The 26,706-nt window shown below is 36.7% G+C and overlaps 1 protein-coding gene across 2 annotated transcripts; it reads left to right on the forward strand.

Moving 5' to 3' along the window:
- Window positions 1-55: 55 nt before the first annotated feature.
- On the forward strand, window positions 56-26,473 carry LOC122838801 (lisH domain-containing protein ARMC9). Of its 2 annotated transcripts, XM_044129754.1 has the most exons (26): window positions 56-237; window positions 573-739; window positions 928-1,053; window positions 1,607-1,777; window positions 2,186-2,341; window positions 2,454-2,546; window positions 3,053-3,077; window positions 3,719-3,876; window positions 5,396-5,494; window positions 8,039-8,074; window positions 9,468-9,502; window positions 9,582-9,693; window positions 10,113-10,205; window positions 10,671-10,761; window positions 11,319-11,442; window positions 12,189-12,328; window positions 13,303-13,379; window positions 13,713-13,787; window positions 14,113-14,203; window positions 14,433-14,485; window positions 14,828-14,926; window positions 15,928-16,034; window positions 16,588-16,754; window positions 17,546-17,651; window positions 21,742-21,920; window positions 24,962-26,473. In XM_044129754.1, the coding sequence occupies exons 2-26, from the start codon at window positions 665-667 to the stop codon at window positions 24,982-24,984; spliced, it is 2,511 nt and encodes an 836-aa protein (XP_043985689.1). In that variant the 5' UTR covers window positions 56-237; window positions 573-664; the 3' UTR covers window positions 24,985-26,473. The 2 variants fall into 2 exon arrangements, with proteins under 2 accessions (XP_043985689.1, XP_043985690.1); XM_044129755.1 differs by lacking the exon at window positions 8,039-8,074.
- The last annotated feature ends 233 nt before the right edge of the window (window positions 26,474-26,706 follow it).

Here is a 26,706-nt window from a genome sequence, read left to right on the forward strand (position 1 = left end):
TGTTCAAACGGTGTGCACGACATTTACCTCCACTTTCCGGCTTCATCTGGTTGCTAAGTAGTTTTAGCGTCCTTTCTGTGTACAGTTGCTAGCTAATCGTTAGCTGACTGAAATTTAGGGAAAAAGAGGGCGAACAAAGCCCTGTCTAAAATGTGTTTAATACGATTTAGTTACGGATTGATGCATAGAATAAGAATTTCTAATCTGATTCATTCCAATAAGCGATGGGCGAATAAGGTAAAAATAACGATAATATCCCCAAGTAACGTTATTGATTAGCTAGCTTGGACAATATGTTAAAGTTGACGTTTAAAGATGTTTAGCTTCATCAGAGGGATAACAGTGAGATGAGATGTTGCGAGAATTGTCTGCTTTGATTGCAGCTTTGATTAAAATCGAGAACAATATAACGACAATAAGGACACAAAACCCAAATACTTAACTTAAGTAGTCGGTTTATCATTGATTGTACCAAACATTTATTATTTGGTGTACTGTAACGATTTAGTCTTTTATGTGTGCTGTTTTGTTTTGACTTGCTATAATGGTAATAAATTATCCTATCTCTGCAGCCTGCAACAATGCTACTTTGATTTCCATACACGATTTATGAAAGCAGAAATCTTTCCTGTCTCTTTGGGGTTTGAACATTTCTGGTACTCGCATGAGTTCTAGGGAGCGAGTCAAGATGGGAGACATCTTGGCAACTGAAGCTGATCTTCTTGGGATGATCAAAGAGGTACCACATTTTTGCAGCACACACTTTATTGGCATTAATAAAGTCTTTTTGAATTTGAATTTATGTGATTTAGAATTTTACTGCAAACTATTGGCACTTCATAAAATTTGAAGACACATTTTGTATGTTGTATGTCCCACATGTGAGTTTATTTGAACTTTATTTTTATTTTTGTTTTTCTTTGGTAGTACCTTAACTTCGAAGAATTTGAAGAGACCATTCAAACTTTTGACAAGGAATGCAAAACCAAAGGGAAACTTGTGTCGAAGCCTCGTGGTAGCGCTCTCAGAGACTCAAAGACCCGTGTCATCCAGGTACATGATCCAGTAATGAAACAGCTGAGGAAGCTTTTGTTCCATTATGGTATAATTTATCACATGTGGTGGTACAGACTATTATCAAATTGGAAGATTATTAAGAAGTAGGCCACAGATTCAAGTGGACTTTGTGGATTGGTGCAAGCAGAAACTGGTGTTTTATGCAGAAATACACAAGCACATTTTGACCATTTTAGATGCCCGTACTTTGTAGCACATTTGTTTTGATCTGATTATTCTTTTTCTTAATAACTGTGCAGAATTACTTTTTTATGTTGTAAATATGCCCTTATTGTACAGTCCCTCATTTTTATTGTCCTGTTTTTGTATTTGTCTTGCCTTAGCTTGAATATGCATGATTCTATTTTCATTTAACTTGTTTCTGGTACACTGGAATTCCCCCATTGTGAGGCAATATTTCCAAATATTCCAATATATTTCTATTCTATTTTAATGGTGCAATATTCAATTAAATATGCACTGAGCCAATTTTCCCAATCCAGGTTCTTACTTATTCAAATGTCCTTGTGTTTAAATCTGACTTTTTCAGGAAGATCTTCTGAGCTCCTTTGATGATGGCGACCACAAAGTGTTCTTTGATCTGTGGGCAGAAAACATTCCCTCAACAGTAAAAGACTCAGATGATGAAGCACAGAACCTTGAGTTCTACCTTCATATCCACTTTACTGTCTACCCACTGAGGACACACCTGAGTAGACAGGTATGTAGATGTATAGTTTTATTTATTTTTTGAAAGAAGTAATTGAGTAATTATACATAATATGCAGTTGTTGAAAGTGTTCACTAGGTGGTGCCACATTCTCTTTTTAAGCAAAGCACATTGGTCATGCACTGTTTTCCTAACTTCCAGCACAATTTTCACTCTATTAGTCATTATGACTCAAAGTAGCTAAGCTCTAATTAAACATATATTGCTATTTAGAAAATTATGAGCCATAGTTAGAGCTGCTTACATTATTTTAATTCCTTTATTCAGCGTTTGTTACCATACTGTCGAGAGTCATTTAGCCAATGGGAACAGTTTTTTAATAATATAATTGGCATCTGTGACATTCAGGTATTAGTTTCAAATAAATCATGTAACTGACCAACTGTCATCTCTCTGCAGGACAAAGCTGAATTTGAGGAGAGGATTTTCCTTTTCAAGCAGTACCTTGAAACTCGTGGATCAGCTCTGAGCCAGACTACTGAGTTTTTGCCTTATTACGCTTTGCCTTTTGTTCCCAATCCAACCGTTCACCCTTCCTTTAAAGATCTCTTTCAGGTGCTCAAACTGCTATAAAAGGCATTTCTTTTCATAGTTTTTTCTTTTGCACACAGCCACCTTCAAACATTCTTTATAATCTTTCTCTAATATGTCTTATTTTTTTGACTAGGATTCCTGGATGCCACAGTTGAAGGACAAGCTGGAGAAGTTTTTATCACTGACTCTAAAATCGGCTAAGATTCCAAGGCTGTTGACTTTATATGTATCCTTTTACTGTGCCTCATCGATTGGCGCTGAGAAAATTCTGAGAAAATTGTCAGTGTGCTGCTGAGGCAGGTTTCTTCCTGTTTATGAACATTTGGCTATGGTTTAAAATGTTATGTTAACATGCTGCCTATAGTGGTGAGTTCCTATAGAAACGCTGGATTAGACTGGTTGGGCGACAAAAGGGTGTTGGTTATACATGACTGCTTCATTGTTAAAGTAAGCTAATATTGGCTCTATTTTTCATCTCCTCTCATAGCAAGGTATACAAACTAGTACTGTACAAACATCTATTAATTTTTCTTACTCAAACAGGATGTATAATATGCTTTTTTGACTTTGTTTAAATTTACTGGTTATGCAAGACGTATATACTTTTAAACTGATTGTATGCATTTACTTCCAGATTTACCACTCAAATAAGAAAATGAGAAAATAAATGCTGTTTAGCTTCTTTACTAGAATTCATGCATACTTATATATTCTTTAATAAACAATATGAAGAAGGAGGGTGGAAGAACTACCAAAGGTAAATATTTGTGTCAAATATATGAAGATTTCAATATTATTTGATATATATTTCTGCTTGTGAAAAGATGTCCACTGTTGACTGTATATAACTGGTTGGCAGATAAAATAGTTTTGAATAGATTTTCAGATTCTCTAAATTTGCATGTTTAATGAAGCTTAATACAAGAAAAGTGTTTCTTTCATGAAAATACCTACTTGCATTAAGGGACATTATAGAGGATCTAAAGCTTTGTTTCAAAATTTACAACAAAAAATCCCATTTACAGTTTGGTTTTGTGTTTCATTAACATTAAGCATCTGTTGGATTAGTGGAGTTACTATTTTATCTTTAGTGTCTATGATTCAAAAACAACAAAGGTGAATAAACGCTCTGAGGCTTGTACTATTTGTTGTAGACACAAATTTTTGCAACCATTTAAATTGCTGTAATGAAAGATTTAAACAGGTAAATACTGACTTAAATACAATGTTTAATTGTGAAATATTTAGTGCAAACACTTGTTTGACTTAAAAATGGTCAATCGGGTGTTTTTTATATTCCAATGTATAAGAATAGATTTCAGAGGCAACAGCACACTTTTTATTTGCCCCTGGGGCTAATGTTCTGCAACCTCAGTCTGTGTTTGTGTGACCGCACAGAAGCCATGCAGCAGTTGCAGCTTCAGCTGGCTGAATCGGAGCGACGCATCTCCAGCTACGCACGGAAGTGTAACAAGATCAAAGCTGACTACCATAACCTTATTGGCATCACTGCTGAGCTGGTTGACTCTTTGGAGGCCACTGTCAGTGGAAAAATGGTAGGCTGGGCTGATTGCATGTATATAAATGTACTGAACAAAAATATAAACGCCCCAGGTCAAATATCGTTGCCATGTGGAGTTAACAACTGTAAATGAGCATTTGCTGATACTTTACTGCATAAAAGTAGTATTTCTCTCGATTTGTGTATAATTTTTAATCCAACTTGCTGTCAGTGATCATTACTAAGTGAGTTGTTTTTATACTCAGTGCATGGGTGGGGCATGTCCAGTGGGTGATTAGACAAAATGAGCAACAACCAGACAATCCTTGGACTGGGGACAATAAAAGGCCGCCCCAAAATGTCCGATTTTGTCACAAGTCAGAATGCCTCAGATGTCGCAAGTTATGAGGGAGGGTGCCGTTGGCATGTTGGATACAGGGATGTTCACCAGAGCATTAGCTGCAAGGCTCAATGTCCATTATCGGATCATAGGCTGTTTAAGAGTTTGTTTCCAACAGAGTGGCACTACTGCAAATCGACCTCATCCTCGTCAGCCACTTGTGACCACTCCAGCACAAGATCACCACGTCCTGTTCATCCATCTGCGGGATCAGCAACACAGCTGGTTTAAGACCAGCAACACACAAAGCTGCTGAGACTATTGGTCTGCACAACAGACGCATCGCATCTCAGACCCTCCATAACCGCCTACGAGAAGCCACCTTGGTCAAAATCAAATTCCTCAACCTGACCCGTATCATACTCAAAAGACTGTCAATGCACTGCAAATGAAGCCTAGGCGCAAATTCAAACTGGAAGACTCTTTTTTTTAGCCTCATCGGCACCTTCTAATTGGAGCGTCCCGCCTACTGAGACGACCTGTCAACGCTGGTCCAAGCCCCATCACGTCCAATCACCGACCAAAGCCCAGCCGATAAGGACTTCCATCCATGGCATCTTCCGCTCTCCAGCCGAGTTCAACCCACCACCACCCCTTCTCCTTCACTTCCCCGTTCCTTTAGGCCCGCACCCTTCACCAACCTCCAAGCACCAGTGCCGTGTCCCGGGGAATGACGTTCCTATCAGCATTGGGAATGCTCATTCGAGCTTATCGCAAATTTTGCGATAATCAATATCCTCAGCCAGGGCCCGAGTGCCAAAGATTTTAATTTCTGTATGTCAATAAACTCTTTTAATCATCTTCTCTCCGTCTGAGTCTCTCCAGGTTGAAACGGCCACACCACGATGTTATCACTGCCGATATGAAGATCAGTAATTATTGAAAATATATTTTGAATTTCTCTATATATTACATAACTGAAATGCTCATAAAACTCCTATATTTGACATGGGGTGTTTATATCTTTATTCAGTGGACATGCTGCATATACAGACTAAAGACTACACATGATGCTTTGGGGTTTTTTTTGTTTGTTTTATTTATTTTGCAGTTGCAAAGTAAGGAGCAGTACATGTTTATTAGTGTTTATTTTTAATCCTAATTTTTAACAAAAACACAATTTCCAATGAGCAGATTTTAACATAAAAAGGACCTTGTGTATTTCTTTTTGCAGATTTCCCCTGAGTATCTGCAGAGTGTATGTGTTCGCCTATTCAGCAGCCAGATGAGGCAAAGTGCTGTTCAGAGCACGGACTTCACAAGGCCTGGCACTGTAAGAACCTCACCTAAGCACAGCTATTTCTCACATCCTTTTCTCTCTGTTCCACCTCTTCCTTCAAAGATTGGAACAAGGCTTTATGAAGCGCGTTGTAAAGGGCACATGGGCGAGGGCTGTCAGTAGTCACGTCAGACAACGTTGGTCAGACTGACGCGGTGTTTGAAAAGGACTTAATGATTACTAACTGATATGGTGGGTGTCTCTGTTTGCACACTCTACCGTCAGCGATAAGTCAGGATATATCCGGCAAGTACTAGCCGAGATCCTAGTTTTGCTTTGTTATAAATACACAAGTGAGAGTAAAAGGGGAGTAACTGTCTTTTCCTTTAATTGTAACTCACAGGAAGACACTACTTCAAATTAGTCTTAATCTAGACTAGTGTTGGTGCCAATTAATAATCGGTATTTACTCAAATTATAAAAGCTTTGCTGTCCAGTGGATTGTATGTGGTGCCACGAAAAACTAATGACACACTGAAAAAAATTAACTTAGGGGGTTATCACATTAACAAAAGAATATCATGTACTTTTTTTTAAGGTTTCATTGGCTCTAGTGGCCTTTATTTGATAGTTAATTGACAGGAAAGTGAGTAAAGAGAGAAGGGGGAAGACATGCGGCAAAGGTCACCAGGTCGGAAATCGAACCTGCGACGGCCACCTCAAGGACTAAGACCTCCTTATGTGGGTTGTGCCTAACCCCTGCGCCACCACAGCATATCCCATATCATGTACTTTTAACTAAATAATTTCATGTTTCAAATAAAAACGTGATACAATCATGTTGGACAAACAAGAAATTCAACAACTTCACGTTTATGAAATTTAATCATGTTGAGATAACATGATTCATTATAGTTAGACTGATCTTGTGCTGAAGACAACGATTATCTCACGCGAGTTCACGTGAGACAATCGTTTTTTGCCTCAACTTGAAAAACATGTTTTCAAGCTGAGATAACATGATTCAATTTAGTCACATTCATTTCCCTCCGAAGAGGGTCTAGCGAGATCAGGGGATCACGAGAGATTATGGAAGATCACACGACAGAACTGTTTTGCACCTGGGAAAACTTCAAAGCGGTTTTAGTTACACATTAAACTATAGATATTTGTTTTTCTCTGCAGGGCACTATTGACATTTTCTTTCTTTCAGCATTTAAGAACTGTAAAAAAGTCTGTTTTTAAAAAAAGAGTCTCAACTTTTTAAAAAAATTCTTTGAATTAACATAATTAAATCATGGAAAGGATTTTCACATGATTAAATAGTTTTCTTTCAGCATGATTCATTATCATGCTGAAATGATAATGAGCTAACTCAACAACTAAGTTGTTGAGTTAGCTCAACAATTAAGTTTGTTGAGCTAACTTAATTTTCGTGAGTTGGTTCAACTTAATAAGTAGTGTGAAGGTATCACTGTAACATAAGTCGGTTTCTCCAGCATGTTGTGGTGGCGCAGGGGTATAGCACACTACACGTTGGGAGGCCTTAGTCCTCGATGCAGACGTTGTTGGTTCGATTCCCGGTCCTGGCAACCTTTGCTGCATGTCCTCACCCTGTCTGCCTACTGTCTCAAAAAAATACGAGCCACTAGCGCAGCAAAATCTCTTCGGAGAAACAAAAAAAGTTGGTTTCAACTAAATTCCCATTAGTCTTAGTCAAGTAAATTATTTGGTCCAAAGCATTGTAAATTAGTTGGGCTGGTTCTTTTAAATTACATTGGGTCCAACTATAGTAAATGAGTTGAATCAACCTTAACAAATTAAATTGAGCCAACACTTAATAGAATAACCATAATAAATTAAGTTGAGCAAACTAATTTTATTTAAATTAGAATAACCATAATAACATAAGTTGAGCCAACACAATTGCTTTACATTGGAATAACCTTAATAAATTAAGTTGACCTAACACATTTGCTTTAAATAGGAGTAACAGAATTACATGGTGCTGAAATAAAGCAAAGTAATCAGGTGGAAATCCTATCCGTGATTTTTTTTATGTTCATCCAAAGAGTTATTTTTTTTCAGTGCCATTTAGAGATCAGTGCATTGCAGTCTGCCACAAATGATGCAGGACTGATGTCAAATATGTGACCATTAAAATTGTTTTACTATGCAGTGGAAGAAAGATGACTCCCATCAGAGATGCCGATTTTGGTTCAGACCCTTTTTGCAATTTGGTTTTACAATCCCAATGCTCCAAAATGTTGAGTTGCAAAGGAGAAAAAGAAATTGGAGTTCAGCGGTTAGCTATCCTTGCCAATACACAGGCATAATACTGTTCAACGTCCGCATACTAGCATTAACATGATTCCAAATTTACGCTACATTGTTTTAAAAAGACCTGGTCACATTCGGACAAGGTCTTAACCTGCTTTACAGAAGAGTTTCTATCCTCATAGCGGTGCTTGCAGTCAGTGGTCTTTGACGTGCTGTTGTATTCCTCTTGTGAAATCTTGTGTTTTGTATGGTTTGATCTGAACAAGCCTTTTTTTACTGTGTGTGTTTTCTTTGTGTGTGATGCTTTTATCCACAAAGGGATATTACTCTATGAGTCCCTATGATGATGGCTATGTAAGTTTTATGTTTACATCTTTTTCTTCCATCGTCCCTTCTGTCCGTCTTGCTTGTTCCACTCTATCTTCTCCCCTCACATCATAAAATGTAACTGCTCTCTGTCAACATGTATCTATTTCTTTGCCTGACCCTATGCTCAGTTTTTCATAGTTTTTTCTTCTTTCTGTTAGATTGCCCCCGTTTAAAAAGATGTGTCTCTATTTGTCTGCTTAAGGATTTTTTTTTGTTAGACTAGTTGTAAGCCCAAAGTGTCTTTTAGACTCTACAACAATATTGTGTTCTATTCTTCCATCTCTTGCTTGTGTCTCCTTTAAAAGCACTTTCAGTTTTATCCTGTTACGTTCTTTGGTAATGTTTTTTAACATGTTAAATAAAAACCTTAATGAGAGTAGTCAACACAAAGTGCATAATTCCCACAGTCAGGCTGTAAAACACTGCAGATGGTTTTAATTACTGTCAATAAATGTGATGTTTCAGTATTAATGACAGTTTCTGAGGTTTAACATTAATCATTTTCAAGTCACAGAGAAGAAAGATGGACACAGTTAAAGATTGAATAGCCAGAATGATAATTCATGTGGATTTAAAAGATTGTTGAATTGGATCATTTAAAATGATTGTACACAATGGTGAACTTTTCAGGCAATATGGGCAAGGACTATAATTTTTAGTTGTCTCTTTTTCTTTCACATGGTTTTCTTTTTTTCTTCTTACATCAATTTTAATCACGTAAATTTGAAATTTAAATAATTGTTACTCGTCTGTGAATTATTTAGTTTGAGGAAACTTTAATTAGCTAGTTCCAGGAATAACATTTTCACTCTTTCCTGAATATTACTTTTATGTGTCACTAAATCTTGTTTCTCTTGGAGGCTATTGAAAGAAAGCAGAAAAAAAAAAAGTTATTTCAGAGTTCTAATTTCCCTCAGGTTAAAAATAAATTTCACACGGTTTCCACAGAAAGATTCAGATTGTTTCCTTGTCTTGAGCCATATTATGTTGCTTCTTGTCAAAAGTTTGTTCATTATACTTTACTGTATATTTGAACTGAGATCCAACAGCTCTGAGGACGCTACCCCACCTGTTTGGTGATGGTTCTTTGCCTGAATGTTGCATACTGCATGGACAATATCACCCATAAGCCCCCTGCACTGTGTACATCAGTGTTCAGCATGTTCAGATAAGGCATGTTGAATGCATGTATTATATTATACTAACAACTTAGCTGGTGGAAACTAAATGAAATGAAGATTACAGGAATAATTTGAACACTTGCATGATTTTTATTCTGCTTTGTGTAAACTAAACCAAAATCCTGGTTATTTTACTGAAACAATAACTCTTCTAAAATATACTTAACATCTTGTTTTTCACGTACTTCCTATTTTAGGCCTCGTCCATGCTACGTGCATCTATTGCAGTACAGTAAGTGTTTAATTCTATATTTTTTGTTCAGTTTATTTAGTTAGAACCGAAAATGTAAAAATAAATCATTGACATATAGGAGGCCTAAGGAGGTGCCAATGCTGCCTTCTCTGGACTATGACAAACTGAAGAACGACTTGGTTGTCGGCTCAGACAGACTGAAGTGTCTCCTGTTGCAGGCTCTGCGCTGGGTAGGAAGCGTTTTAGGAGATTCTTATGTTGTTACATTGCAGATTCATTTTCATTTCCTTTTTTTAGTTCTTTCAGTTGAGTCCATGTTGTTTCTGTTCGCTGTATCTGTCAAATGAGTGCATTCTATTACATTTCCTTTTATCAGCAAGAACTGAACTATTTCAGCCTTCCGCTTAGTCTTGCCTTTTTAATTAATTGCTGATCATCCACACACATCAAAACTGTCCCCTTGGTAGAAGTAGCGAGAATGCTTCTTCTAAAAGGAATATTTATTATTATCTTATTACACATCGTAATTTTGTAGCATAACAAAAAGCACCATGAGAGCTTAAGTAGTGGCTGAAATAAACATTGCATAATATTTATCTTTTTACATGATGGATGAAGACCTTTTAATTGTTGAATTCTGTTTATGTAGAGAATAACTCGCTCACTCCCTGGTGAACAGAGGGACACGGTGCTTCAAGCCTACATCAGTAACGACCTGCTGGAATGCTACAGCACCAACAAGGTGGGCCAGCCGTTTCTGTGGAAATGCTTGAATTAGATAGAAATCCTAAAGCAAATGTATACGATTGTAACAAATCTTATTTGCTTTAATTAACTTTATGCTATCTGAAGTTCAGAGCGTTCAATACCTGAATAGGGCTTTTATGGTTAATGTTTGACATACTAACACTAATAAAGGAAACACTGCACTAATTAGTAGTAAAAATGCGAACTGAAAACACAAATACAATACTGCCGGAGGGTGATCAAGTAACAATACATGCATGCAAACTTTTACTGTCCTTGAACCTTGAGGTGAATGCAAATGTTTTCAGACTCTTGCAGATTATTTAGATGATGTTGACTTCAGAGGAAAAGAAAGTCAAATTTATCAACGATAGTCATTGCTTGGAAGTTTGTTTTTTACTACATGCAAGTTGAAGCTTAGCATGCAAAGAAACGACTCTGTGTTTTTCCTTTGTCTTAGAAAACTGTGCTTCATTTGATGAAGTCAGCAAACGAGGTTGTCCGTCAATACACTGCTCGTCTCATCAATGCATTTGCTTCCCTTGCAGAGGGTATGTTCCTAATAGTCTTTGGTTTTGCATCATCATTTCTTGGTAATATGAGTCAAAGCCTCGTTAAACTTTCTTGTGGAAATGTAGATTGATCGAAGACCTCAGGACTGAAACCACTAATGATACTCTGCAGCAGAATGCAAATAATAAGGAAAAGCAGTTTGTAAAGAGGCTGGAGTAAAGTTTTCTGTCTCTGTTACAGGGAAACTTTTAAGGATTAGCATATGATCCAACCAAATCAACTACATTTTGGTTGCAGCTGAGACTTCAGGGCTTAGACATGTATCTAGTCATACTAATGCATTAGTATGACTTGTGGCTCTAATCAGGTTTTGTTAAAAATATACTGTTTATGGGGAGTGTGTGTTGTTTTCATAGGAGTAAAGACTTACTTGCTTAAGTTTAGCAAGTATTTTGTTTTCTGAATTATTGCTGGTAGTTGTAATTTAGTTACAACTGAATGTCATTTCATATTTTGTGTAGAAACTTAAAAATGTTCAAGATTACACAAGATAACTTAACTTTTTTTTTATTGCCTGCTGTATTCATAATTACAGGCCGGCTTTACCTCTCCCAAATTCCAATTCTTGTAAAGCTTCTGACAGAAACACTAAGGAGGGAGGAGAAGGACTCTTTGACTCGGGAAAATGTTCTGGTCGCCCTTCAGAAGCTCAGTCTTAGGTAAAATTTACAGTTTTTTCTAATGGATACAACATAATGAAGGTTCTGGAACAATGTTTCACAATAAACATGTGACCACAACCTCCTATTATGGATTTAAATTTCCACCATACAGCTCAATCTAGATTCATGGTCTACATCATAATAATCACCTGAAATGATGCACAAGACAATGAGCATCACAATCCTCATTCAGGCTTTTGAAATGCATTCTATGCTTCAGATATAAGCAAAATTGTGCACCATACTCAATATGTTATTCGTCTCAAATTCTGCTGATTAATGCTTTTTTCAGATTAGCCCCTCACTGGAGGATCGTTCAGCGTCTCTACTCATAAAGTTACATTTCCTTATTTTTATTAAATAAAGGAGAGAAATTGAACAACTATGAAGCCAGTCGGTGACAGATGAATGAACAACATGAATACTTTCAGAGTGTATTTTAATCTGCTAAACTGGCTAATGTCAACACTCAGGTTTGATACCTCTACTGCATAAAGCTGAAATCATTAATGAAACTTATTTCAGTTTAAAGGCAGTCAGGTCTTTAGTATCAGCTTGGTTATTGTTACTCTGAGGTAAATTTGTATCAAATCATTAATGCAGATAAGATTTATAACACTCTTACCTTAAATAATGAAAAGGTTAAAGCAGAATTCAGAAACTCTTTTTTTTTACATGAATGCCCTGTTTATTAGAATTTAGGCTTTGCTGATAAGAATGAATAATTGTGGTGCCCTTGTTAGGAGAAGCCAGCAGACAGCCATGATCAAAGATGATCTTATTGGTTGGCTTGTGGATGAGCTGCAGGACTCGGACTGCCTCAGTGACTACACCCTGGAGTATTCTGCAGCTCTGCTTATGAACTTGTGTCTGCGAACCAAAGGTAAGAGAATGAAAAACATAATGTGGATAAAGATAGTTATTACAATTCAGATGTTACAAAACTACACCTAGGTTTATTAACAGAACACTAGAATAAATATCTGGAGCATCTAAACATTACGTTACATAATCACTTCTGTTTGTAGTTATACTGTAGGAATCAACCCCTGGTTTTAGTCTTGTTGGATCAGTTTAGATGTTAATCTTAAATTAACCTTTGGAGTTTTAAACAGTAAATTAAATACACAAATAGTAAAAGTGACCTGATTTTGCTTAACCACTATAAAGGCATACAGCCATGTCAGCCTCTGGCTTCCATCCTTTGTCTTTGAGCTATCTCCAGCGGGTAAAAGTTAGTCTGTGTTTTTCCTCTGTTTTCTAATTTTTTCCTGAAATACTTGGGTGTGTTAACTACATCTGCCATTTCAAATGTTCACTATGGCACTATTTTTTTTGTCTTCAAACCTTATTAAAACTTAATTCAAATAAATCCTGATTTTACTTTTCTTAACTAGTTACCAAGTTTATTTTTGACTTGAAAACACACAAAATAAAATCCTTTCTGTTTTTTACTTTCTGCTAGAAATAATAGACAGAAAGGCTTGTCATTGGAGGGATAGAGTTAAAAGTGTGTGACTCATATACGGCCTTTGTCCTCGACATGGCCGTCACCGGTTCGAGTCCTGTTCCACTGACCTTTGCCACATGTTTTCCCCCTCTCTCATGACCTGCCTTCCTGTTTGACCACTGTCAAATAGAGGTCACTTTAGCTGGAAAAAATAAAATAAATAATACACAAAGTTGATCACCTTTAAAGTATCAAAGGAATATACTTACCAAAAGGTTTTGTATCCCTGCATCCTACATTTAGAAATACCAAAGTAATTAAGCTTGATGGAACTGGATGGAATGGAGTCATTGTTTGACACAGACAAAAAAACTGTGTGTCTGTTCTGAGTAACTGTCCATTTGTAGGAAAAAGAAAGTGTGCGGAGAACGCCAAGCACGTGCTCAAAGTTCTGACCGACCTCCTCGGACATGAGAACCATGAGGTAATTTACACCTCTGTCACCACATGAACACAGACTGTAATAATAATATACTCACAGAGCACTTTTACATATAACACATACAAGTTATTTTCTGCTGCTATATCGCTTCCATATAAATGAATTAAGTAATCCTTGCCACTGTAGATTTGTTATCAGGCCTAAATAACCTAAGTCTAATGAAGTTATGATGTTAATGTTTCCTGTTTCCCTCTCATTGCATATTTTACTCGACACAAAATGCTTAATCTACATTTAAATTAAATCCCAAATTAAATTTTCGGATTATCTCTAAGACAGAGTTTGTGTTTGTTGGTGTCGGTGTGCCTTCCTCAGATTCGGCCATATGTGAATGGAGCTCTGTACAGTATCCTGTGTATTCCCTCCGTGCGACAGGAAGCCAAAGAGATGGTGAGATAGCAGAAATACCATCGTCATTATGGAGAGAGGACACATTTTGTCTTTTGCACTACCATTTTCCTTCCTAATCTCAGCACATAGACCTTGTGTTTTTAAAAGTGTGGAGATGAAAATAGATTTACAATGTAAATTATGGTGCACAATCACAATCCCTGATTCATTTTGAAAAAGTACACCTATTATACAGTTAAGAAATGCTAGAAATGTAACAACATAACCACTTATTAGTTCATACTTACTCTCTTTGAGTGCTTGCATAACTTTTAGCATTACCCGTATGTTCACCTTTGAATCTGTCTCTGTACTTTATGTTTAGAGTGTAGAGGAGATTCTTCGTTGTTACAACAGAGAGGAAAACCCGGACCTTAACAGACAGATTGAGTTCATCATCAAGCAGCTCAACTCAGGTTAGTTAACTCAAATATATTTTTCCTTTACATCCGATGGGCAATTCTAGACAAAGTCAACCTTTTATGATCAGTGTCGATGGGGTTTTTCCTTCTGTGAAAACCATCTCTCAATATTGAAACATAGTTTGCAAAATATATATATTTTTTTCTCTTTTGTTTGTTTGTTACTCTTCAGTATTTTAGCAATCAAGGATTTCTTTAAGTCCTTATGTTATTTTTAATCCAGGTGATGAAGAGGGACCAGAGTCAGATGATGAGGAAGAAGAGGATGACAATGATGTAAGGCTTTTAGATCTATGATTTTTTTTTACACTAATTATTATATTCTTTACATAGCAAAGTGAAGTGAAAAGGTTTGTTTTACTAACAAGACCTGGTTTAGAAGGCAGAATACAATAAAATCAGTACATTATAGACCTCTCTGCTGATTGTATATAAATCTGAAACCTTATGAAAGAAAGAGCAATCACAAAGAGGTCTCATAAATACATATTTATATATCAATAACATCTGGTTGTGTATTAAGATGGAGGGAGATGTGTGAAAGAATGATTGTTTTGATAAAGTTGTTCTTCGAGATGGCAGTAAACAGATCTTGTTGCTGTGGATACGTTTTTACAGGAGGACTTAATGGAAATAGAACTTGATAAAGAGGAAATTCTTCAACCCCAGCACAGGGAGCTGTCTGGGGAGACCCTGCTCACCACTGAGTATCTTGGGGTAGGAAAATCAGAATTTTCCATAATTTTAAGTTTATTATGCTATTTTCTTTCTTGTTTTTTAACTAGTCTTTGCCTTTACCTAATGAGCAGCGTTTACTGTTGGACTGTTGTACTGCTGGTGTTCAAGATGCATCATCTGCTACTTGGACTTTTGACAGTTTGAGCTTTTCTATGCTTCTAAACTACATATTTAAACCTTTAATCATAAAGAGGGATTCAAATTTGGTTATTTTATTTCTAGTTTCTTTAATTAAAAGAAAAGTTATTGTTTAGAGCCCGACATTTGTAATTAAGCATGAGCTGAAGGTGTTGGCAGTTTAAGTATTAATTGGCGGTAAAATTACAGAGTATCACATGGCATACTACCAGTATTGTTTTATCTGCAACAACTTTTATTTAAATTATGCTGTGTTTTGACATTTTCTCATCAATGTTTTGATGTTGTTGTTTTAGCCAATATATTCCCCTGGTCAACATCCTTTTTTAAATGTGTTTTCTTTAACTTAAAGTTGAAAATATTTTTGGGTCCAGTGAGACACAGATTTTTACATCAGTTTCTCAAAGTACATGTGCAATGATACTAAAGTTGGGTTTCCACTTCAAAAAGTGGCAAACTTTTTGGGAGGCAGATTGCATCAACTTCAGTTATTAAATACCTCTGTAACTGATGTTTCTTGGAAATTTGAAATGAATGTTGTTTCAGACTGTAGCAGTTGCAAAAATATTGGAAGACTGGATACTACCCCTGTATCCAGAGCTTAGTTTCCAACTACTAATCCAGTTGATCCAGTATACAAATTTAAGTAAATGTCTTCATGTGGTAACTTTGCATAGAAACACTACTGTAAGCATTTGCATGAGCCAGGCATCACCGTGTGTCAGCAGGTTCTGAAGAACTAAAGTGGATTAAGGTTCAGTCCAGCACAATGTCTTCGTCCTCTAATTAATAAAGATATAAAACTGCCGTCAAATGTTTAGCATGCAGCTCCTATGTCGTAGATCATGACAAACATGAAAGTAAAGAGGAAGTCAACACCTTTGGCATGCCCAAACGTTGATGAGCCCTTACAACGGCCAGTCACCCCGAGTTCTCATCGAAATGCAGGGTAAGTTCAGTCCATTTATCATAACACATATTTTTATGGTGTCAGGTCTCTTTTGTGATTTCAGATTTTATTTTAAGCATAGAATTTGTTAAAGTTACCTGACATCTGGGGTCTTTCTCTTCTGAGGGCCGCTTAGTTCACACCAGCACAGCCATCTTGTTATGTAATCAGTGAGCCATTTTGCAGTTTGTGTTGCATCTTTTGTTATGCTACACTGGTAATAAAGCTTCTACTGGCTAAGAAACTGGTATAGTGGGTCAAATTAAATGTTTTATAAAGCCTGAATTGCATTGTTATGGGAAAACATTAGTAGCCTGGTATTCAAACCATGGAGCACTGACAAAAGACACAACATCACCATAGAAACATGGTAAAAAAAAAAAATTGTGTGGCTCTATATACTGAATACATTTAGAGATCATTTTGCAATTTAAAAATAAAAGAAATAACCAAAGTTGAGGTTAAAATAAGTTTTACTCTGTCAGTATACATGTTGACATATTTTTACACTATCTAGATTATGTAATGTTGCATACGATTGTGTTATTTTTAGTGAAAATCGTCCCAGCAGTCAGTGTGGTGAGGATAGAAACAGGGAATATCCCCTAAACAGACAGAGGAGTTTGGAAGGGAGTCTGATTCCCTCCCCATACAACTCTCGACCTCCGACGCGTTCTGGCAGCCCACCCAGCACTGCCGACTCCCTTCATCACAGCATAGGTTTGTAATGTTTTTTTTCTTTTTCTATATTTGATTCACTAATTATTCCATAACTACAAAAGTATTCCAACTCCAGGGAATAGTTAAATAATTGATCCTTGTGCGTACATTTTGTGGCATGTGTTCATCACATGTTTTTAGTCACTGAATTTTTCTGTATTTTGAAGAAAGATCTAATTTCCCTTCTGTCGTATCAAATTTATTTGAAGTGATGCCCAATATCTTTGGGGAACATGAGGGACTTCCAGACAAGGAAGTTGCAGCAAATTTCTCGAAACTACTTCTTGGATATGTTAATCGGCAAACCAAGCACCAAAGACTTTAGGAACTTCTTTTTCTTTCAGGGAGATAAAATAACTGCCAAGACTCAAATTCTTGGCAGTTAAATTCAATTCTAGAAAATTCAATCCTAGACTGTCTTTTTGTTTGTTTGTTTATACCAGTGGTTTCAAACTCCAGCCCTCAAGGACTGATGTCCTGCAAGTTTTAGATGTAATTCTGCTACAGCACACCTGGCTCCAATATGACTCATTAGCAGAGCTCTATATACTAGTGAGGCAGTTTTAAAGTGTCCCTTCTATAAGTTGTTTGCCAACTGCCATAAAAAAAGAAGAAGAGGAAAGTGTCCCTTGGCAAGGGACACCTCTGAAAGTTGCAGCCCTCAAGGACTGCAGTTTGAGACTACTGGTTTATATCAAAACATTGACTCAAAATTAAAAAGACAGATGTTCTATCAAATTCCAGTAATAGCTTTATTGATCTCTTCTTTTGTCTTGTCTCACAATGGTCAGACTCAGAATGCGGACGGTTCTACCAGGATTCACAGTTAGATCGGACATATGAAGGTCAAACCAGGAAAGGACGGTCCCAGGAGAGTCACAATGGGCACTCCATCAGGTAAATGATACCCAGGTCTCTTCCCCTGCAGACTTATGCGCCTTCCTTTGCTCCATTATGACTAACGTTGCATCACTTTTGTTTTGTATCATTGCTAACCTACAGTGAGTCTGTCAATAAGCTCATTAGAAGTTACAAACAACTACAGCATCCTGCACATTCATTGAGATTCCTGATAAAAATGTGTAAAAAACAAAAAAGTCTTTCATAATTAAGGCTTTATTACGTGAGAATAATGCAGGTGATTTATAGAGAAGGAGAGGACTGGTGTTGCTCATACGCATGCAATACTAGTAACCCAATACCAACCACTATGTGTACACAATTGAATCAACATCTAAGCCAGGCTTCCACAGGTTTTTCAGCCAGTTCAAAAGATTTAATATGAAGAGCATCAAAATGTTGAGATGACAAATATATCACGCACATGTACCACTGCTACTGAATTTACCAAAACAAAATATTACTTATTCTGAGGCTATTCTATCCAAGTGAGTGACTGATGAAGATTCACTCACTTCGCCAAACACAAAGTGGCTCCAACTGCCTCCTACTAAACCTACTTTCTAATTAATTCAACTAATAATTATTTGATCTCTTTGGACTTTAGCTTTCAATCCTAGATGGTCAGGTGATTTTCAATGGGGATAAAAAGAGACAAAAATGAGACTGTGATGTCCTAGCAAAAGTATTATCTTGTCCTGATGCAGTAGCACCCTGTGAATTGTGAGTCCTTCATCTGAATAAACACACGGTGGAAAATGAGGTCATATGGGTAGAGACACACATATTACAGTCATGACGAGATGCGATGCTTCACAATCAGTGACTCCTTCCCACACATTTAGACCCACACAACGGCAAGCAATAGAATAAAACCTATAATATTGGAATCTTTCACACTAGATACATTTTCATTGCTTTTCACAGTGAGATTATGTTTTTCAAATAAAAGATAACTGTGCCTTTAAGGCATCTTTCAGATCTTTACCAGAGGTGGAAATAAAATTGAAGGTTTCTGAGTCGATGGATTTCATCCCTGCGCTTTCCATTTGGAACTGATGTAAACCTAGCAGCAGACGTCTACAGGGCTCCCTGTATGCCGTGACATGTGTTTCTAAAGGTGTGTGTCTGCAGACAGGGTTGGCAACAGTGCCAGACACCGATGGGTGAGTCAGCACTGCCAAGCTGGTGTGTGAGACTGTGACATGCGTTTAAACAAGCTGCAGCCACAAAGGGACCCATTCAGTCCAACCTCCCATGCTTCTTCCCTCCTCTAAATCCCAGAGGAACTTGACTCTCAAATACCGCCAAGAGTAATGAGTCCCAGGAAGCCCCTCTTTCCCCACAACCCAGGAACGTAAAACACCTCCACAATACAGCCTGGCTAAGGTTAAACAGAACAGCCTAATTTCATTAGTCTGGATGACAAGCCTTTTATGCTGAGATGAAACAGGCATTCATGTTGGGGAGAATAGAGCCTTAGCAACACAGCAATTTAGCAAGTGCCAGATAAGCAGGTACCTTTTTTTATGTTGTTTTTGCACCAATAAGCACATTTGGCACTTTCGTGTTAAAATAGTCCTTTAGACTGGGCGACTGTGGCTCTTTGATAGAGTAGTCGTCTTGCGATCGGAAGGTTGTAGGTTCGATTCCAGCTTCCTCCTGCCACATGTTGTTGTGCCTCTGGGCAAGGCACTTAACCCCAAATTGCCTACCGATCTGCATATCGGTGTATAAATGTGTTTGTGAGTGCGACTGGGTGAATGTGACTCTGGTGTAAAGTGCTTTGAGTGGTCAAAATGACTGGAAAAGTGCTATATAAGTTCAGTCCATTTACCATTTTAGATGTATTGACGTGCATTATATGACACTTTGGGAAAACACTGTTTCCATTTCTTCCTCTAACGATCGACTTTTCTAGCCACATTTAAGTTCAGAAGGCTAGAAAATCAATGCTACATCTGTCCCTCTTCCATGTCGCTGCTGTGCAGATGGCAAGTATTGCACCTCCACCTGTGTTCCGAGATACGATCATGTCACACAATAGGCCGCTCTAGCAGATCATATCTGGGTGGTTGGCGACAGTGTGATTATCGAGAGGAGAAACAAGCATGAAATCCATCTATTAGACATGGTATAGGATTTCTGCACAGGATGTTAGCCATTTGTCTGCAGCCCGATAAAGTGTGAGAGCGCTGTGTAACTGGATGCACAGGAGTTGTTTATTCTGATAACGTTTCAGAATGTTTCAGAATTCCCACTCAATGCTCATTCAAAGGTCATCAGGATGGATTCTTTACACCTGTTCGATTTCTCACAGGATTTTCACCTGCCTAAACATGATCTGTGGCGCATCTTTGAGGTAAAACCAGATTTGACGCTAGAAGTGGATGAGTGGTGCTTCAGCATCAAGAGAAGTGACAGTTTGGTTTTTTTCTTGACTCATATGTTGCTTCGCAATTTGGCAGCAAAATAAATATCCACGCAAACTAAAAAACATCCATTACAGTGCATTGTAGATTTTTTTTAATCCTCCAGCAGTATATATTTTTTTACATAGTAAGAATGTGTGTTTTCAACATCCATCTCAAAACACGATTAAAAATGCAAAACATATCTACAATGAAGATATACTGTATGTTTGTTTTTATTTACACCTGTTCATTTATGTTTGTTTTATTGTGACATAAATACCTGGGGAAAAAACTTTAAAACTGAGTCTGCTGAAGTCCAGTTCAAGCAATAATCTATGATGTTACTTGAATGAAAGCAGCAGATGCAGGTAAACGTACCAGAACTAAATTCTGTTTGTCATTGAAAAAATATTCTACAACATCCTGTATCCTGAGTATCATTGCACTAAATATAGATTCTCAAGTATCACCAGGCATCAGTGAAGTATCACCAGAAACAGAGGCTATTGACTGAAATTGATACTTTTAAATATTAAGGTCAAGAACTTGTCCATAGTTGATATGTGATACGGTCCTGATTTCTTTTCTTTGTGTCCTCCCATATGAGCTTAAATTTGACTCTGGCTATATCTTATGATGCATGAAATCCTCATGAAGGATGAAAGTTCATCTTTGAACCAAACGAAAGAAGTTGTCCTGGATGATTTTTGAGGCTGTATGCCCAAGAACAAAGTATTTCAAGTTTTGTTCTTGAACTATTTAGTAAATCATTTTTGTGCTGAAGCTACAGTTTGTACCGTATGACTTTTTACAGCCCATTTCACAAATACTTCAATATTGAAAATATTTAAGGTATTTGCATTTGTTTATAGTATTGGGACACAGAAATTTTCAATTGATTGTTTTGCAGTACTATTATTTACCTCTAATTAACTCCTTAAAATGTGAAATTTGTTTTACACTTAAATGTTTTTACCCATGAATTGGTTTGCACCGATTGCAGTTTTGATCTTGATCACTGATCTTTAGAAGCCTGACCTCATCTTATCAGCAATATCCTATTTGTGCAGTTTCTTGATTCTGTAGATGTATTAGCTATAATAGGTTTGCTTGGCCAATGAAACAGTAAAATTCAGTTAATCACAGATTTATGATTTACCAAGAAGAAAAAATACTTTTTTCATATCACATCAGGTTGGTTTAAATAGTTTTTCTCATTTGCTCAACTTAATTTTGCCTTATCTTTACTATTTATTTATTAGATTATTTACAGGACAATTGTGTTGATAAAGGATCTGTCTGTCTTGCATTATATCTCACATTCTGTGTGCAAAACAAAGGAAGAATGCATTGGTGGCCAAAGCAACTCAAATTGCATTGCACTTGTCATGTGACCTACATGTCAGCGTTACCCAGCTAATAACTTTCTACCTCTTTTAAATTATTGGGAAAATAATAGGTTCAAAATCTTTACTGGCAAATCATGTGATCGCCCTGAGTACATTTAAAATTGCCAAAGTTGTTATGTCCAAAGTCGTTTATTTGTCAGAAATCTTTTTACTTGCGGATCTGGTTCCATAATCACTGACCGTGTTGGTTGGGATTTTTTTATTTCTGGACATTTTTTTAATGACCACAAAACTCTGAAATTCTTTTTGTTCTCTGACCATCAGTGACAGCTACATCCTTGGGTTTGTGAGCTCCTCCAAGATCCCCCGGACACCTGATCCCCCCATTAGCCAGAACAGCGATCACCGGAGTCGTGAACTTGCTCTGGCACCCCGGTTCTCCCAGTCGGAGCCACAGCAGAGCAGCCGGCCTGCCAGCTCCACAGGAGGAGGAGGGAGCGGAAGTAAGCATAAGTTATGGGTGAAAATCAACACCAGACAGAGTCAGTGTTAATTAGCCATGTGTTGTCATGCCTACCCAGTTAATGACTTGTTCTAATCTGCCAGATTAGGAGAGAAATCAAGTCAAGATTGGAAGTTCAGTGCCTTTAAAAAAACAATAAAAAAATCAAGCCAGTAATAGATTATCTTCTACGCCAATTTAACAGACATAGGCAAGCTTCCTATTCTCAAATATGAGTCTCTTGCCCGTTTTGTAGCAAGTATTTTGAACTTTGTCTTTGAAAAATATGTTGGAGAACTCAAACTCTTTTCATACAACTCTAGAAATGATTGTTGTGGCAAAATAACTTCAGCCAATAATAACAAGAAATTAATTTCTTTGACAAATCTGGTCCTTATAATAACAAACTAAAAATACAATTATCAAGATTGTTCAAATATACAGATTAATACTCAATAGTTTTGAAAATGTTTTGACATTACAAAGTTTTATTTAATCCCCTCCCAAAAGATTTTTGCATACAAAGATAATATAATGGACCTGCAAAATGCCCATTCAGCTCTGACAAATTTGGTACCAATTAAACAATAAATAACAATAAATAGCTTGCCCTGCTTGGTAACTGCGCTGTAAAAGCACAGCTTCAGATGTGGTCTTTTGTTCTTTTACCCTCCATTGTTTGAACTTCCTGGCACAGTCTCATTCTGACAGTCTCTTAGCCCCCTCCTTCCTGCCTCACACCACACACTTGCGTGTCTTTCACTGCTCTTCACAAATTAGTTTTACTGTAACAACCTGTTCCGGGTCTCATCTGAACACTATTCATCCAGCGCAACAAAAGTAGTAATTACTGTAAAATTGCCTCGTCATGCCCCAGTTTCGCTGTTTTCTCAGTTTTCTTTGTCATGCATGTCTTCAGTTACACAGTCCTTACTCTGTAACAAAATCCTGGATTTCATTTCTTGACAGCTTATGCGTAGTCTTTTGTTAAACATGTTTCAGTGTTTGGCTGTGTCAAGACTAAACAGTCAGGTTATAGAAAATAGCAGTTCTCTCATAATAGTCAGACTTAAACAAATCACAAGAAGTGTGTAAAGTTTTGTTATGAATAATAACAATAACTTTAGTATTATTATTATCATAATATTAATAAAAATCCTAAAAGGCTAGACTTCTAAGAATAGTACTTAGTCATTTTATGTATGACACGGTCCTAATGATCATCTATCAAGGATTTCTTTCTTTACTTTAATTTAGACCAAAATATTATGTCTGTTATTAATTTTAATCTATTTTATTAGTTGTTGTTTTTTATTGATGGTTTATATAGGGCTATCATAAAAATGTATATATATTTTGTTCCAGACGATTTTATTTTAAAGTTTTATCAGAACAATACAGTGACTGTCTATCATTGTACATTTTTTTTTCTTAAATAAGCAAATAGGAAAGTCAAACTGGGTTAAGTTTATATTAAATGAGCAAAGTCAATACTCTGTCCAGCCCAATCAGCTTTATTAGCTTTTCATGTCATATCTCACATAAAGAACTTGAGTCACAGCAGAGAGGACCTGGTGCTCTTAAGCCGTGGCGATAGCATCTTTCCCTGCTTCCATGCATCTTAACTGCATTTCATAAACGATTACCTCGGGCTCTTCCGCCGGCTGACTCTTATCATGAAGCTTGTAATAGCGCCTAATGGTCACTCAAAGCCACCACATCCTCCTTTGAGTGTGTTGCACTTTTGAGGTCTGGCAAGTGTCTGACATCTTATTGCCTCAAGAGGAAATCACTTACTGTAATCATTGCAGACACACAGGACATTGGAAAATAACTAAAGTTTTGTCCAGTTTTGCTGTGAAACCTCTGGAGCTCTCATGTTCAGCAAACCTGCTTATATTAATTAACTTAAATGTCGCCTCTTTGTTTTGTTCAACTCTGGCCTCGCTACAAGGATGGAACACCAAACCACACACAGTGGCAAGGTTTTCTGTTAGCCCACCTTTTGTATGCACTTTAGCTATGACTGACTGATTCATTCGCTTGCCAAAGGAGAAATGGAGCAAGTGTTTGTGCTACCGAGCGGGCCCGACACTCAGGCAGTGCAAACAAGGAAGGAGAGCCTCTGTCCTCTCTTCATACTGAGATCATTATCCAAGTTAAGACAGGTTGGCAACGCTGATTGAAAATGGTGACAAATTCCCCTCCCATTGCCATGCAAACAGATAAGGGAAAGGAAGTACATGAGTATTTGTTTGAACTGTTCATTTCTGTTGTCAGAAAAAAACTACCATAAGGACGTCAGATCTTGTTCCCTCCCAGATTGCTCCGAAGCATTCTCTCTATTCCCGTAATGAGGCATATAAAATTCACAATGGCAAGACATTAAAGAAGTGCTCTTTGGTCTGTGTTTTTACGAGCTACTCTTGAAAAGTAAAAAAAATATATATATATTGGATTTTATTTTTCTGAACTTGGTGAATGATTAAATGGTACATTTCCTATACCTGTGTGGTCCTTTATCTATTCACACACACATTCACACTTTGGTCTGGTCTATTACAGCAGCCAAGGCCTTTGTCAAGCTGAATATTGCTCTTAAAGTTCAAGTCTTCTGCTAGTTTCTCTGTGCATCTTTAGTAAAATCTCTTAAATTATGTTGTTGCATTTTCATAATCTCAAACTGAAAAACACGTGCTGCAGTTCTTCAGTGGCGAATTTTTGAAATTTTTATTTTTTAACTCTTATAAATCCTCCTTACTGTACGTATTGGCAAGATAAACTTGGATCCCCTTACTTATTTACATTTTTACGTTTTTAGCTGTGTACTTCAATGAGTTGAGTAAGTTAATTAATAATCTAGAACTTCCTGATGGGAAATACCATTTACATTTATACTTCAGTTTAGTTTTTTTCTCCAATGCAAACCTTTGAAAATGTTATATTTAAACATACATGTGAGATTCTCCAAAAAAAATCTGATTGGATAGATATTGCACCAACCACACCATGCATCCTCTCCTCCTCTTGCTCCTTCTCCAGACAGGCACTCAAAGAGGAGGTGAAGAGGGAGCTGTCACCATAGGGGGGAAGCGCTATCTGTCCAGGAACGTCAGGCTTCCTGTAACATCATCCCCCCAGGTTGCGATCGGGGTCAGGCCAACAGAGACGGGTAGGAAACGACGGCAGCAATGAGAGGAGGCAGAGGAGTGTGTGAAACAATGTGTAGGATTGTGGCTGTAAATCCCCCCCACACACACACACACACACGCACACACTCCCCCGCTTCAGCACACACCGCTTTGGCAACGTGATATGATGGCAGACAATAATCACAACCACCAGCGAAGCAACTCAGTGAATCAAGAAGTTTCTGACTTTCTTTGTGTGTGTGTGAGTGTTTCTTATTTTTCCGTGGAATAACTCAAGCAGTGCCCATGTTTGGCATTTCAGTTCAGCCCAGTAGCATTAATAATTGGAACCACTGAAAATAAATTATTGTAGGTCCATTTTACAGTCTGCATTATCATTTCTACTTGTTTTTTCTTTTGTTTTGGAAATGATGGTATGAAGAGTCATTTCATTCAAACTTAAATAAGTAAAAAAAACAATAAATACTGTTATTAATAAATACTGAATAAATACTCCATATTGCTTTTTTAGGGGGAGTGGAGGAAGAATGGTTACTTTGTCAATCAGTGTTTATTAATTTCATGATTTGTTTACAATTTTATTTCATTGCTTATTTGATAATTGTGTTTTATTTTGCGACACCTGTATTTTGTAAAGCTGCTTTACGTATTTTGTGGATTTTTCTTTGTTTTTATTTTACTGTGGGGCAGGTTTGGAGGGCAGTGAGCTGAGTGACTGCAAATAAATCTGAAATACATAAAGCAGCTTAACAAAACAAGTGTTTCAAAATAAAACACATTTTTTAAGTCTTTAAAACTGTGATTGACAAAATAACTTCCTCCTTACTTATTTATTTCTAAAAATATATATATTTCTATATTATGGTTTTATGTCATGGGGATGTTTATTTGTTTGATGGAGGATTTTTTATTATTTCTCAATAACAGTATTAATTTATTTAGTATTGAATGAAGGACTCATTTTTTCTGAGCTTAGTGCATGAATCAGACTTGGTCTATGTCAGGATTTAGAGTAAGACAAAAAGCAGTCTGTCAGCAATACTCAGATTTTTTTTTTAAAAGGTTTAAATTTTTCTAAATATCTAGCATAAAAAAAATATATAATGCTTAAAATTATAAGGAAAAAAACTCACCTTGTACAAAAGCAGTGACTTCTGACTCTGATGCACATATTGTAGTTTGACATATCTCTGATTGCCTGAGTGTTTAAATTGTGTTTAGAACTTTCAATATGATGTTTTTGGAAAAATGACTTGAATATTTGTGATTTTCTTAAATTCAACATGCTTTACATTGTTCTCCTGCACTATTTTATGTATGTTAATGTGTATATTTATGTTCAGTGCTATGTTTCTAATTTAATGTAATTTGACAGTGGTTTTAAATAAATTTGGCAACCTGACCTTCTTCTTTGTCTTTGCAGTCTGACTTGCTGGCTACAGTTACTGTTAAATCAAGGAAGTTTATTTATTTAAGCTTTTTTGGTCTCTAAGTCAGTTTTGTTTATACTTTATCTTTTGTTGATAAAAAAAAATAAAATAAAATGGTACTAAAAAGAAAAGACAAATGATATTGATGGTTAAAATAAAAAAATTGAAAGTCTCAGAGATTCCAGAATCTCCTGCATATATTTTT

Source organism: Gambusia affinis, linkage group LG10 (genome assembly GCF_019740435.1).
Source record: "Gambusia affinis linkage group LG10, SWU_Gaff_1.0, whole genome shotgun sequence".
Taxonomy (NCBI): Eukaryota; Metazoa; Chordata; class Actinopteri; order Cyprinodontiformes; family Poeciliidae; genus Gambusia; species Gambusia affinis.

Bases quoted from the DNA above. Each gene is read 5' to 3' on its own strand.
- LOC122838801 (XM_044129754.1), top strand. From the start codon at position 665: ATGAGTTCTAGGGAGCGAGTCAAGATGGGAGACATCTTGGCAACTGAA. The intron at 2,342-2,453 runs GTGCTCAAACTG...TTTTTTGACTAG, and splicing joins CCTTTAAAGATCTCTTTCAG to GATTCCTGGATGCCACAGTT. The intron at 9,694-10,112 runs GTAGGAAGCGTT...CTGTTTATGTAG, and splicing joins TGTTGCAGGCTCTGCGCTGG to AGAATAACTCGCTCACTCCC.